Source organism: Chrysemys picta, chromosome 6, assembly GCF_011386835.1.
Source record: "Chrysemys picta bellii isolate R12L10 chromosome 6, ASM1138683v2, whole genome shotgun sequence".
Lineage (NCBI taxonomy): Eukaryota > Metazoa > Chordata > Testudines > Emydidae > Chrysemys > Chrysemys picta.
In genome coordinates, this window is record NC_088796.1 from 64,266,777 (window position 1) to 64,282,491 (window position 15,715).

The following is a 15,715-nucleotide window of genomic DNA, read 5'->3' on the forward strand; positions in this document are numbered from 1 at the left end:
GGAAGCTGAAAGGCAACATCTACTTAGGCATAAAATTGAACAGTCTGCAATGATTCTCATCTTCATTACAGAAGTGTGGTCCATTGAGAATAAGGACTTGTCTTCACTACAGTTCTAGCTTGAGATATAACTGAAGTGTTGCCGCTAGCCTGACCCCTGTGAACACACAAATTTTAGCTCAAGTTAAATGATACTTTAAACCAGCAGTTCCCAAACTTTGAGTCATGATCCCAAGTAGGGTTGCGGCAATCCCAAGTGTTCAGAGGATGCCATTTTACAAAATGGCACCCTCCATGTAGCATGACCTCACACACACCAGTGTGCGAGGTCACACTGTGTGGAGGATGCCATTTTGTAAAGCAAAATGGTGTCCTGCATGCTGCAGTTGACTTTGCACATAAAGTGCGTATGAGGTCATGCTGCAAGGACAACTCCATTTAAAAATGGCATCCTCCATGCTGTCTGGGGTCGCAGGAAGCCATACAGGGAAAACGTTGGGAACTGCTGCTTTAAACTCAAGCCAGCTGGCCTGTCAGGGGCTGTGGGCTGAAGTTTGTGTGCTGCTGATGCTCCAGCTAGTAAAGCAGTGGGGACTTGATTACTCAGTGAGCTGCTAACCCAATCACTGTGCAGCTCAACCATATTACAGTGTGACTGCTCTCACTCGACCTCATGAGGAGTTAACTCAAGAGTAGGTAACTCTCACAAATGCCCCACTGACAAGCCATAAGAAGTTTCAAGTGGTTCATTTCATGCTGGGACCAGGTAATCATTGGCTGCCACATCTCCATATTAAAGATGAAGGGAACTCACAGCATTATAGAACTCTCTGGACTTTACTTGACTCCACAGACCACACTTTGGCTATCCTTGGTAGAAAATACTGAAATGTATATAGTTTTATAGGAGTTCATCCAAAACATTACCAGCTGTACAGATTTACTAGCACTACCACATATCAAACATCACAGCTGAAATTGAACCTTTTTGGGATCATATTATCCAGCTCCCTTCTCGGTATGGCACATGCTCCTCCTTGATATCTATAGTCTACCAATAGCATCAGCCTCCTTTCCCCATTCATCCTCCTCCCTGGTACTGTAGGAAAAAGGAAATGAACTGGTGGAATCATTTCACATGGCATAATTCTAACAAAACTAAAGTTGTGGATAAAATGCAACCACAACACAATTAAAGCCTATCTCGCAAAGTGCGAGCTGCTCTGTACAGACTAAACATTTTACACAAACATGCATACATGTCCTCTCTGGGTTAATTGTTTCAAGGACTGTAACAAATACATTCCCTTTTTATTCTTGATAATACAAAAATGTAGCTTGTTACTTGCAAAAGGGTCTATGCAGCTAACGTAGGGGGATATTTTACTGAGAAAGTAATGTCATGCCTTGCTTTGTTGTAACAATGGAATGCTTTAGGATTTTCCCATCATTCAAATGTTGGCATTCTTTAGGAGCAACTCTCCCTGACAATTGTCCCATCTCTATCCTCCGAACCGCAAATATTAGCGAAATAGAGAGAGCATACTCTAATCTTCTCAGACTTTTAGAAAGTTATATCTCTACCCCCCTGCATGGCTCTTGAGATGACACCAGCAGTAGCTAAGAAATCCTGTTAGTGTCATTTTATAGTTTTAATGGTGCCTGTTATTAATTACTGAAAATTTCAGGTGCATTAGCATGTTCTTTTCAAGCATATTGCTTGAAATGTTAAAATACCGATGTCAGTTCTCTTCTTTTCTTAAAGAAGCAGAGACAGTTATAGAAGCCAAACTGAAAAACAAACCTGTTTCAACGGAGTCTCCAAAGAAGTGGGAAAAACATCATATGGTCGAACAGGCCAGTCCTGGAATTTCCTTTGTTCTTATTACAACTCTTCTAATTATTCCTATTGTTGTCCTGTTGGCAATTGCTGTATTTATTCGATGGAGGAAGACAAGGGTCTATGGAGGTAACCATGAATAACTCTTAAATTCCAGACAAGAGACTTCTATTATTCAAAGACATCATTGAACAGGCAGGGCCAAAATTATGAAGAGAGTCCCGTTGTCTGTATTTAATCTTGTGTACACTTACCATGGCAATGCATTCTAACCTGTGTTGGCATCCACAAACGACTGTATCTGCAAATACTTTTATTATTGTACCTTAATATACCACTTTTTCAGTATTTCCTTCTAAATCTTCCCTTTAGTTGCTATCAGGGTAAAACTGGTTCTGAAATCCCAGAAAGAGCCTTCTGATTATCAATTATTTTGATTTAGATAAATCCTTTATTTTAAAATTCAACGTATAATTTACTTAGAGATCCTTTTCACATTGGGAGTGCTTAGAATACTTCTTTCTTCAAAATAAGTGCAGCTTTTTTAAAAAAAATGACAGATAAAGATATAAACGATATTACAGAATTTCCCAGAAATAAATTGCAAACATTAACAAAAAAATGTCTGAGGGGAACATAAATGGTAGTTCACTTCTATTTCGTGCATTTTCTGAGTCATACATGCGTTTTCATTATGTATGTGCCCTCATCCCTTTGAAATCCAGCTGTGACCTTCTTAATGAGTAGTTATAGTGCTAAAAATGTGACGTTGTCCCCAGTTTATACTGTACTAACCTATTATAACACATTTTACTTTCTTTGAAACTGTCACATGAAGTAGCAATTAAATGTTCATTTCCTGGGTTATCTGTATGGCATAAAAAAAAATGGTAAAACATAGACAAAATAAAATATACATGAACTGTGCAAATAACATAGTTCCATCGCTATTACAGAACCAATGTAATTGAAATCCTCACACAGAATTCATAAAGTTTGAAGTGCAGTGATAATGGTGGAAGAAAGTCTTGCTTGCAAATGTTCAGCATTGAAAAGTAATACTGCATGAGTGATATTTTTTTTTTAGTGTTAAATATGCAAACACTCCAGAGGGCTATTATTATAGAAAGCAGATATGAATAAGACCTCTTAGATCTACCGATCCATCTCCCAGCATGCAGATTTGTTCCTTTCAGTGCATTTTGGAGTAATTGAATTTACAGTGGATGGGAACATTTTGATAAAACTGGACTTTGTTAAATATCTACAATATATTAATACTGGTAAAAACAAATTACTTAGTTCTGCAAATTCTTTACACTGATTGATGAGTATATACCAAGTAGTGTGTAGAAAAAACAACTTGGTTGTGGTTTTTTGTTTTCCTTTGGATTTGCAATGGGGGAATCACTATCATTTCCCAGTAGCTCAAGAAATTTGGAGATCACTGAAGTGTCTACCATGGATCTAGAGTGTAAACTGTACCACCTGCATGTCCAAATGAGAACAGAAGTATAGTACTGTTTGGCATGTCTTACTACAACTTGCAGTGTGCTGAAATATAAATGTCCAGATAGTGTAAGTGATTAAGTTCTTCTTCTCCAACTATAGTCTTCACAATCACAAAAGCCAGCAGTTGAGAGAGTGGGTCTCAGATTTGACTGAGAATTTAATCATCTTTAATGGCTGGAATGACATATAGAAAATAAACAGTATGTCTTTTTTCCCCAACATGAGTTATAAATCTACCCTAACCATGAAACTGGACAATATCAATTTTTCTCTCAACTGCTGATCAGCCTGGTTCAGTATCAGAAAATGCACTCCGTTTCCGAATAGGCTCGTTGAAATATGCTTTATCTTTCCAGCTGATGCTGACCACAAACTTGAATCAAGTTCAGGAAGAATCTTGGGCAGACTTCAAGGTAAGTAAAATGCAAGATATCTTTGACCGTTAACTCAGATCTTATTCAAATAAGTCAACACACAAACATGTTTGAGAATAAATGCTGTATAATTAATACCTTGGTGCTGGGAGTGGGATTTTCCAAGGGCTGAGGTGGGGGAAGACTCTCCTCCTCAGCTTTGTTTTTATTATAAATGTATATAATGCCTTCCTCCTACCACCTTTTATCTGTCCGCTCAAGATGATCTGCCATTCCTACCGAGAAGCCGATAGCTGTCATAGTGAGTTATCCCTGTTTCTTATAGTGAATGAAATGAAGTGCTGCCTCTGGGATTGCTAATTTTGTTCAGACTGGTAGGGCCACAAGAAATACTGTTCAGACAGTTGTTCTAGCTGAATCCTAATGGAAGCTCTAAAAAAAAAAAAATGTTTTGCCACAACCTATGTGCTTGGTGGAAAGTGCTTTTGGGAAAAGGATAAGGGTCATTAAAGTGGGTAATGGAGGAGTGGTAGGAATTTTTTTTCAAATTCAGTAATGGAAAGATTACCTTTCTACAGGAAAAGGAAGTGGAGGCCTTAACCTTGGGAACTTCTTTGCAAGCCACAAAAGCTACAGTCGGAAAGGGTTCGACCGACTTAGTACTGAAGGGAGCGATCAAGAAAAAGATGAAGACGATGGTACAGACTCAGAAGAAGAGTATTCAGCTCCCCCACCCCCACCAGTATCTTCCTCATCCTGAAACCAGCCTTTGATTTCTTCTACATTGAACGATTCTACCAAGAACATCAGATTCCTTTTCCCTTTAGCACGTTTAAGATTTTGTGTATTTAATTGTAAACTGTACTAGTCTGCTTGGGGCTGTACACTGGGATTTTTTGGTTTTAGTTTGGTTTTAGTTTGGTTTGGGGTTTTGTTTTGTTTTTAAGTGGAGGAGTGTGTGGAAGTTTCATATCAGTGCCGTTGTCTTTATGTAAACATCTTAATAAAGAAAACAATCCTCTTTTAATGGCAGTACTGATTTAAAGTAGTAGTATTTTCTCATTTCTGTTTTGGGACCTTTTCTGTATTTGTAAATAAGTCCCATTATCTGGTTTAGCACAATATTTTCCTCATAATATTTCAGTTGTCAGTTTCTTTCTTTTGTGCCTTTCCTGTTCAATGTCCTTAAACTATTGCAGTACAGAGGAAATACAGTGCCACAAGAAAACAAAGCTGCTAAATCTTCTTCTATTTTTTTAAAATCACTTACATAATATTGCATTGAGAGAGAGAGAAAAAAAAGTCTCTATTTAATTCTTTTTTCTTCCTCCTTAGTTGGTGTGTTTCTGAGATGTCTTATTTTTAGATAGTATTACTGTTAAAATACTATTTTCAGAGGCTGAATGTAATTTGTGTAATAAAGTGTTCGCAGAGCATTTGCTGTCAGAGTGTACTTTGGAATTTTTGCATATTTGAAGGTTTTTTGTATACAACTTTTGTAACAATAACACAGTCCACTTCATACAGTGAAAAACGTGCTATTTTGTACGAGTTGGAAGATATTTTGTTATGTAGCGGGTTTAAAGGGGAAAAATCCCAAGACTAATAACTTACATACATGTATAAAATCAAACTTAAACATTTAAAGAGGAATCTTGCCTGTATATCAAAACTGCAGGGTATTTATTTTAATAAAACATGATCAGCGCTAAGAGGAAATCTGTGTCTCAGATTGCATATGCAAATTAATTAGTTTAGGGAACTAGTATTAGTTTACTTACAGAACTGATACTCTTAATTTCTCTAAATTTCCTCCCCCATTCATGCAACATAGTCCTCATTTCTGCAATATGATGACTCACTATTTTATATTTGCTGAAGACCTGCTAGATAATTATGCTGAATGTGAGTCATCTAAAGTGACTCATTAGTGTGACTACCATGATTCATCAGTCTCCTTTGAGGATCAGAGGCATAGATTAATCTCATTTTATTTAAAATCTGCACATACAGGCTGAGAGAATAGAGCAAATAATTGCTACAGGGTCCTATGAAATAATTTTCATCACATGTACTATAATGGGCTGTTGCTAGTGCTTACGGAGGTTTCTTGGGGGGCAAATATATCGTATTGATTCATCCCTGACCAGATAAGGCCTTGTACCTCTTCTTTCTGGAACAAAGGATAAAAAAAACTTAACTACCCTTGTCTATTTTTTCTTAGAAGAGAAGTGGTAACTCTTCAGGGTTAAACTCCCAAAATGCAATAGTTTTTCAGGCCATTAGAATGCTGATGCTGTAGCTCTGCAAGTACTGTTTTTTTTCCCTAACATGACTCTATCTCACACTTGGGACTCTGGAGAGCATTGGTGTTCTTTTGGGTGAAATATTATTATAGCTGAGCCATTTGCTTTCCTTAAACTTGCATACAAGCAAAAATAATGAGAATTCCAGCAGGAAGAAACCTAAAAAAGTAATACATAACTATTGAGGGTACCTCATTAGGGTGCAAGAATGTTACCTGATTTGCGATGTGAGAGCTGAACTGCCCAACTTTTAACTAATACAGTAAGACCCCTGGTGGTACCCTATTATTGGACAAGACAAGATCTTATATTTAATAACAAGAGTGCATCTGAGCATGTGCATTCTTATTAAACGTGCTGTTATGTGCCTGTCTATTTTCTAATGTTTAGATTTAGCGATTGTGAGCTAACTATGTGGGAGCCACAATGTATGGAAATGCACTCAGATTAGCTTGTAATTAAATATTAACTGAAAACAATTGCAGTGAGGAAGACAGTGTGTAACGTCTCCATTTGAAAGCTGGGTTGTCAAATTCATCTCAATTGAGGGTTTTTGTTTGTTTGTTTTTTTCTTAAATGAAAATCACCATCAAGTTTGAGTGCAGGAGAACACATACTTGACCAAAAAGCATAAAGACACCATAGTATTTACAGGAGATGTTAACATCAGTTGGGTCCATTTATTGTTTTGTTGAATGTTGTTAAAAGTGGAGCCATCTTTAACATTTGTTAAAAATGATAAACCTGGGTCACTAATGTTCTGTAGGAACCAATCAAAAATAGTCTGGGGTTTTTAAAAGTCAGGTTGTGACTGCCTCTTGTTCCGATGTGGCTCTGGGTGGAGCACAGATGAGCCTTCTCTTCCTTACTTGAGCCTGTCTACACTACAAAAATTATGCATCACTGACAATGGGTGCAACTGAACATGGTTTAAATGAAAGTATAACCCAGGACAAACTTGTTCAGCAAGACATAAAACAATTGTCCATGCTTTCTCCAGCGTGCAGGGACTGTTCTCTACTAGACCCCACTGTGGTGTAAGCCATTCCAAAAATGGTTGAAATCAGGCACAGTATGGCTCCACTAGCCAGTATTGCATTGCTAGCTTTGGATAAGGGCACATACTGTAATCTCCAAAGGGGTGGGTTGCCACACTGCAGTTCCATGGCTTTTCCTATTCAAGGCTGTGCTTTAATAACACAATCTCGCTCTAAATGAGTGGAGGAAAGATTCAGTAAAAAGAACTAATTTTTGCTGTACCTAAAAGTAAAATGCAATGGAAAAGTCATGCAGGAAAACAATAGAACAGAGTATTCTTTTTACACAATTCTGTTTAATAAACCAGCAGATCCTCCTCAAAAGAATATCTGTTAAAAGAATAACCACGTGTTATCTACTGAAAGAAGAATATTAGTTATTTGTTGTCAAAGTAGAATTGGCTTACATAGCAGGTGCCCTTTTATCTCACTGACAGCAGATATCCACCAGTTAACAGAAAATGCTTTTTAAGTAATAAACACTAGAAGCAATGCCAACTCCAAGCCTTCAAAAATCATGACTGACAATATAATGAGATTTAAAAAAAAAAAATTGTCTTGGGGATTCACTTTTTGTGAGCTTTTCTCAGCCACTGTGAGGGCTAGACTTTTTTTAGTTAAAAGCTCAGATTCTCATATAATCACATGGCTCTAGGAGCTGGGGCTTTAAGAAAAACACCAAATACTGTGAGAGTTGGCAACACTGATGCCTGAGGAGCTGCAATGATTCTCTCCCATTAGTGAATAGTGCCATGCACTTTGGATAAGGCAGGGAAGGAGCCTGCTATTTGTCCCGAGTTTGTGTTGGGCAGCTCGGAGAGGTGGCACCTCTGAATGTAGGTGGTGCACAATGAGCAAACGAGGAGGCAACTGTAGGTTCCTGGTAGAAGAGCCAACGAACAGAAGAGCCAACAAAAATGAAATTGAGACCTGCAGACAGACCTAAGTACCACTAAGTCACCTGAAGGTGTCCCAGTTAAATGAAATTACATCCCAGTTAGCAGCTATCCTTTCTATCAAGTATCATTAGGTATAAATTAGTTCCATAGGAGGCATCTTGATTAAGTAGAGTTTTCCAATTAAGCAGTGCACTGTAGTAGTTAATGAGGATTTATAGATCAATGCAGCAAATTGCAACAGTTTCTTGTTCTCCACTAAGCTAGATTTATGTACATCCTTTCAGAGAACTGTGTTTAGTTCCCCAGTATGATTCCTGGTACTGCCGCATAGGGGCATGAAATGGTAGGGGCTGGGTAGAGTTGTGAGGGGCATGGCAGGAGGAGCCTGCGGATTTCTGCTGCCTTACCCTGAAGTGTATAAGAAGTGTGTGTTTGTTTATCCAAATGTGCTAGCAACATAGTAACATAAAATGTCTTGTATAGAAAAACTAGGTAAGGTCACTGCTTATTGAGCAAGCCAAAAATAAGGGCTACGCTGGATTAAATCAAACATTCAGAGACACCGTGACATTGTTCTTTTAAATGTGCTTTTCTTATTGAAACAATGTCCTGTGATATATTGCACAATTATTCTGATCTCCTGCTTTGTGTAACGGAAGACTGCTGTAACAGGAAAAAGGGGCAAGACTGCTGTTCCTGAATCTAGACATGGGACGCCTAATTCATCTCTGACCCGCTAATCAAATTCTGGCTCTGCACTTCAGTGTGGTTGCACGCCTGTAACAGATGCTACAAAGAAGAGCACAAGCGAAATGCCTATGCTGTGTAGAACATGTTTTCTGTTTAAAATAGCAACACACAGCTTGCTCAGCACAGTTTTACCATCCCATCATTTTACTTTTATATTTAACATTTTTTACTCTAGAATGAAAACAATAACTTCTAGATTCATTGTGAATTATCGTAAAACGTGATTTTAAAATATTCTACATCTGCATGAATGGTCTGTTCACATGACCCTTCTTTGATACTTTTCCACTGTTGTTCCTGTGTAATATTTAGATTAAACTGTGCAAGTGAACACCATGGGACGGCAGAGAGGAATTTACTATCATACAGGGAGGGTTTGCTTTCTGCAGCGATCTCTGTTATTTCGCTCTGCAAAACCTGCAACTTCTTTCTGCTTTTGGAGCTTGTTGTCTGAGAACCTAACCGACCTATCTGACTTCATTGTACAACTCTTCCAACAAGTACACTGTAGGTGAGAACAGGGTGAAACTATAGGGACATAGATTTTAAGGCATGTGCATATACCTCTCAAATGTCACTCTCTGTAATTCCATTCCATAGAGCTTTTATTAAAGTTATTAACACCAGAAACAAAACAGCATCAAACTGAGGTTCTAGAAACAGCCATTTACATTAAAATCATGAATCCCACAATATTTTGTTTTTTTGCTTGAATGGTTTATGCTAGTTTATAGTTAATTTTGGGTCACTTATTGTGTCCCACATTTGAAAACGAGCAGGTTGAGTGGGCTTCATTCACATCTTCTGTTACTTACACAACCATTTGTAGGTGAGGCACATGTGGATAGTGATGGGTTTTCAAGTTTGTGTTCAAGAGGACGTGCAGTGTGCTGAGGAAATTGCAAAACATGACTAGAGTTTGGTGCAATGTTTAGTAATAGCAGGAACTGCATAAACCAACTGGTACATAATTTCCAGCTTGTTTTATACTGTATTGTCAGTGTAGGGTGAGCCATATGTCCCTCAAAATATTATGGGTGTAGTAAGAAGAGACGGAAACAAACGATACTAATAATGTCCAGTTTCAGTTTCTGCCCTGGTGTTTTTCAGAATCTGTCTTATATAAGTGTAAACCCCTCCAAACTGGCCACCTAAAGGAACCAACTGTTGGATGAGTTCATGAACATGATCGTGTGTTTTCAGGTGTATACAGATGTAGGTTACAATCTTCTCCCCACACAAGCACTTTCACTGAATCAACCCTGGCACTCTGAGTCCTTGAATTAGCTCTCTCCAGCATGTAGAGTCAAAGCCACTGGAGCCAGGGATTTGGGAAGGAGAGGGAGACATGGGGCACCCTTTTCTCTTTCTCATTTTCCCATGCTCATCTCCAAGATACCCACCAGAACCATCCCCTGCAATGCGGTCACCCCACCTCTCCTATTATGGGAGCCCTAGTTTTTTTTATTTTGGAAAGCTGTACCCCATGTATTGTTCTAGTATATCATCTGTGTAATACCCTCAAAGCACATTGTTTCAGCAGTCAGAGAAATTAAGGGATATATCTGAATGCACATTTTGGCTGTTCATTGATAGGAAGGTTTGTTTTATGTTCTGCAATTAAGTTGCAAGATACTGAACTGGGATTTTTGGAGTGGTTAGGTTGTTGATAATGGCATAAAACCATGCAAAGAATCATGAAAAATTAAAGTACTTGTGCCCTCCCTTTCTTGTCAAGTATATAGTTTGGGAGAGAATTGTGCTACAGTGATATGTTTCTAATGGTTACTACAGTGTTTTCATCCACATTCATCTACTTGACTAGCTTTACAATACAGTTCTTTATTTAAACTATTGTAGTGAGTGACTGACACCTTGTGGCAAAGTTTGTAAGGAAGAAATACAACCACATTTTTTATATACATAGAATCATAGAAGATTAGGGTTGGAAGAGCCCTCAGGAGGTCATCTGGGCCAACCCCAACTAAATCAACTCAGCCAGGGCTTTGTCAAGCCGGGCCTTAAAAACCTCCAAGGATGGAGATTCCACCACCTCCCTAGATAATCCATTCCAGTGCTTCACCACCCTCCTAGTGAAATAGTTTTTCCTAATATCCAACCTAGACCTCCCCCACTGCAACTTGAGACCATTGCTCCTTGTTCTGTCATCTGCCACCATGGAGAACAACCTAGCTCCATCATCTTTGGAACCCTCCTTTAGGTAGTTGAAGGCTGCTATCAAATCACCCCTCACACTTCTTTTCTGCAGCCTAAAAAAGACCAGTTCCCTCAGCCTCTCCTCATAAGTCATGTGCCCCAGCCCCCTAATCATTGTTGTTGCCCTCCGCTGGACTCTCTCCAATTTGTCCCAAAACTGGATGAAATACTCCAGGTGTGGCCTCACCAGTGCCGAATAGAAGGGAATAATCACTTCCCTTGATCTGCTGGCAATGGGATGCAATCGCAATGCAGCCCAATATGCCATTAACTGTCTTGGCAACAAGGGCACACTGTTGACTCATATTCAGCTTCTTGTCCACTATAATCCCCAGGTCCTTTTCTTCAGAACTGCTGCTTAGCCAGTCAGTCCCCAGCCTGTAGCAGTGCATGGGATTCTTCCATCCTAAGTGCAGGACTCTGCACTTGTCCTCGTTGAACCTCATCAGATTTATTTTGGCCCAATCCTCCAATTTGTCTAGGTCACTCTGGACCCTATCCCTACCCTCCAGCGTATCTACCTCTCACTGCAGTTTAGTGTCATCTACGAACTTGCTGAGGGTGCAATCCAGCGCATCATCCAGGTCATTAATGAAGATTTTGAACAAAACCGTCCCCAGGACTGACCCCTGGGGCACTCCACTTGATACCGGCTGCCAACTAGATATTGAGCCATTGATCACTACCTATTGAGCCCAACAATCTAGCCAGCTTTCTATCCACCTTATAGTCCATTCATCCAATCCATACTTTTTTAACTTGCTCGCAAGAATACTGTGGGAGACCATATCAAAAGCTTTGCTAAAGTCAAGGTATATCATGTCCAAATAATAATTTCCAAAACTACAGTAACTCCTCACTTAACATTGTAGTTATGTTCCTGAAAAATGCGACTTTAAGCAAAACAATGTTAAGCGAATCCAATTTCCCCATAAGAATTAATGTAAATGAGGGGGTTAGGTTCCAGGGAAATTTTTTTCACCAAACAAAAGACTATATTTTATATATAGAGAGAGAGAGATATAGACACAAAGTATAAGTTTTAAACAAACAGTTTAATACTAGTACACAGTAATGATAATTGTGAAGCTTAGTTGAGGTGGAGGAGTCAGAGGGTGGGATATTTCCCAGGGAATGCCTTACTGCTAAATGATGAACTAGCAATTGGCTGAGTCCTCAAAGGTTAACTATCTTACTCTGCAAGGCAGTAGGAATGGAGGGAGGGGAGACCGCATCGCAGACAGAGACAGAGATGCGCATTTCCCCTTTAAGTACGCTGACCCTACTCTTAAGTACACTGCCTTGTTAATTAGAGCAGCTGCTGCCAGCAAACTCCCTCCATCCTGAGCCCTGTCGTGTGTCCCCCCTGCTCTATGGAAGATGGGGTAAGTGGGGTGCAGGAGCAGGGGGGAGGAGGACACCCTGACAGCCCTCCCTACTCCCCCCCCCCAACACACACAGCAAGCAGGAGTCTCGGGGAGCAGCTCCAAGGCAGAGGGCAGGAGCAGCACATGGCAGTGGGGGGAGGGCACAGCTGAACTGCTGGTAATTGATAGCCTGCTGGACAACTGCTTCTCAGGGAACTTAGGGGAGCGGGGAGCAGATAGAGGGGCTACTGGTCCACCCTGGTTCCAAGCCCCCACCAGCTAGCTGCAACAGGCTACTCTTCCTGCAAGCAGTGAACAAAGCAGGCAGCTGCCAAACGACGTTAGAAGGGAGCATTGCACAACTTTAAATGGGCATGTTCCCTAATTGATCAGCAATGTAACAATGAAACAACGTTAACTAGTATGACTTTAAGTGAGGAGTTACTGTACTATAAAAGATTGTTAGGGTTGCAAAGTCAAACACTCCAGAGTTAGGAAATGCCAGAATTATGGCTGACTTTGCAATCTAAATTCAGTCCCTTGCTATGTGTGTATTATGATACAGTCTATCCTGACTTGATCCCATACTGCTCTTTCTCACTGGACTCCTCATTCAGAGCACAAGATGGATACCGTTCACATTTTACACATGGGTAACTGAGGGACAGAGAGATTAAGCCTAGATTATCAAAAGTGTCCATTAATTTTGGGTGCCTGACTTGAGGAGCCTGAGTCTCTAGTATTATGTGGTACTTTACATAGGGACTGACTTTTATTTTTCCCTGGGGATGCTCCACCCCCACTGTGCCCCTTCCCCTGAGGCCCTGCCCTCACTCCACCTCTTTTTGTCCCCGCTCCAACCCCTCCCCCAACACGCCCACACACCCACTTCTCTCCATCCTCCCTCAAGTTCCTCTGCGAGCAGCCAAGCAGCCACTATTTTTTTTTCTGTGTGCTTGAGCCTATGGAAACTATGCCTATGGTACTTTATATGTTCAAAGCACAGCTCCTATTGAGTTGCAGGTGCTGTAAGTGCTCAGCACTTCTGCAAATCAGACCCCCAGGCTCTCAAGTTGGGCACCCAGAAAATGAGAAACACCCAATAATGATGACCTGTGGAGAGTTTGTGTAAATGATTTGTCCAGTATCACGTAGGAACTCTGTAGTAGAGGCAGAGGTAGAATCCAGTTCTCCAAGACAGTGTTCAACTGAATTAGCCATGAGACCCTCCTTTCTCTTCCTGCAATCCCCTCCCTTGTTCCCTGCACACCTGTGGCTCTGGGGTGGGGTTTGCCATTGCTGCTGCTGAGCTTCTGCTTCACTGAGGTTGTTGCTGTGGCTCTGGAGGAGCAGCATAGAGCCCTTCTCCTAGTCCATCCGTTCCTGCTCTGGCTGCTGAAGACCATCTGCTTGCTGGCCGGCCTGCCTCCACACACCCCTCTGGGACGGTTGCAGCAGAGATTCTTTCACAAGCACATGTGAGTGCACATACCACCTTGGCCTTTCCCTCTCCCCCCCCCCCCCCAGTTTGTACTGAACTGGTGGTCTGCCTCCTCCTGCTTGCCCACTTGCCCCTCTTCCTTGTGGTTTGCAAACCCCTACCCCCTACTCTTGACTGGCCCCCTTCTCCTTGCAGTTTGCTACTACCTCCCCCCCACCACAGTTTGCTACCTGCCTCACTGCTGAGCCCCCATCTCATGGTTGGTAGTCACCTGCCCAGCTACCCACCTTTTGTTGTTTGTTCCCTGTGTCCCCTGCCCCACACACCTGTGCTTTCCCTGCACTTGTGATTGCCCCCACCATTTTGTTTCATTCCCTATTCCAGGGGTCCGCAACGTTTGGCACACAGCTCCCCAGGGTAAGCACCCTGGTGGGCCGGGCCAGTTTTATTTACCTGCTGACGCGGCAGGTTCGGCCGATCGCGGCCCCCACTGGCCGCGGTTCGCCGTCCCGGGCCAATGGGGGCGGCGGGAAGTGGCGCGGGCGAGCAATGTGCTGTCCGTGGCTTCTCGCCGCCCCCATTCGCCCGGGACGGCGAACCGCAGCCAGTGGGGGCCGCGATCGGCCGAACCTGCCGTGTCAGCAGGTAAATAAAACTGGTGCTTACCCTGGCGAGTCGCGTGCCGAACGTTGCCGACCCCCTGCCCTATTCATTGCACCCCTCACTCTTACAGCAGCCACTAACCCAATGTAACCAGAGGAGCCAGTGCCCCCCCACACTGCCTGTTGTGCCCCACACCCTCCTTGCTTTTTCATTAAGCCCTCTCCCTTCCACCCCCCAGTTTTTGTCTGCACCCTCCTACCACACAAGTAGCCTAATACAAAACGGACCAACCTCCATTTTGCCTCCCTCCCTTCCCTTTATTATTTCTATCCTCCTTTCTGGTGGCTGTTCTGCTCTCCTGCCCTCAATGGTAGATCAACCCTCCCAACCCAGCCAAGTGCAAGGTTTCTATTCTGGCTGCTTCACCCATGGGGGGAAATGATGGAGGGGGTAGCTGGGGGAATCCCCAGCCACCATTGTTGCCCCACCTCAGCTTTCTTCCCCATCTGACCTCGTGGTTACCACCACAACATTACTGCCAGGCTCATCAGTGCCCCCTGTGAGCAGCAGCTGTCACAAGCAGGGACGCTGATTCCAAACCTCCCACCACTGCCAAGGGAGTCCCTTCAATCAGCAGAAAGGGCTACTGCTGTGGCCCCCACATTGGCTACCGTTGGCTGTGACTCCCCATGACCCCTTGCTCTCAGCCCCCAGAGTGTACACCCAGGTGGCCATGGCCCCGTCTCCCAACCCCATCACCATCTGCCACAGCCCCTCTGACTGCTACTGCCTCCACTTCCTCTACCATCAACAGCAGCCAGGGCCCCTTCCCCATCCTGATGAGGAAGCACGGCATCCATTGCCCCCTGCTGGCCACCTTATCTCACATAGAAACTTATGTGTGGGTGTTGGCATGAGTGGTGGGACCCTTGGCCAGCGTAGCTACCTCCAAGACATATGGGGAGGTTGTCTTCCGCCTGGTATTGGGGAACACTCCCAAGAGGCGGTGGGCCTCTTTGGGCCATTCAAGCTCTTGGAAGACCTGGGTGTGTCCTCATCTCAGTCCCACCCTTCCTCCCCAGTGCTGCCCTTCTGCTTCCCCTGTCCAAGCTGGGAAAATTGGTCTCCACTGCTGGGCTATAAGGACCTCACTCTCTGTCATGTCTTCTTGTTCTGCTGGCAAGTTACTATCCAGTTGCCTGTGGCAGGGGAAGTTTGGAGGGGTACTTCCTGGTGCCCTACCAAGATGCCCTAAACCAGATCCATTATTCTGCTTGGAAGGCTCGGTGCATCATCTGCTGGACTTTGGGACACATCTGGAAGGACTGTTCCTTGGCTCAGCAAGGTGGGACACTGGGTCGTCCCAGCAC

At 42.5% G+C, this 15,715-nt stretch overlaps 1 protein-coding gene across 17 annotated transcripts in view; it reads left to right on the plus strand.

Annotated features, from left to right (window-relative positions):
• PAM (peptidylglycine alpha-amidating monooxygenase) overlaps positions 1 to 5,161 on the plus strand; it is a 236,942-nt gene extending 231,781 nt beyond the window's left edge. For 8 of the 17 annotated variants that reach the window (XM_005303795.4, XM_005303799.4, XM_065550242.1 and 5 more), the window contains 3 exons: positions 1,765 to 1,968; positions 3,708 to 3,764; positions 4,304 to 5,161. In XM_005303795.4, coding sequence (XP_005303852.2) covers positions 1,765 to 1,968; positions 3,708 to 3,764; positions 4,304 to 4,485 — 443 coding nt within the window. In that variant the 3' untranslated portion in view covers positions 4,486 to 5,161. The remainder of the gene's footprint in view (positions 1 to 1,764; positions 1,969 to 3,707; positions 3,765 to 4,303) is intronic. The other 9 variants (XM_005303798.4, XM_024101318.3, XM_008163399.3 and 6 more) reach the window with 2 other exon arrangements.
• The last annotated feature ends 10,554 nt before the right edge of the window (positions 5,162 to 15,715 follow it).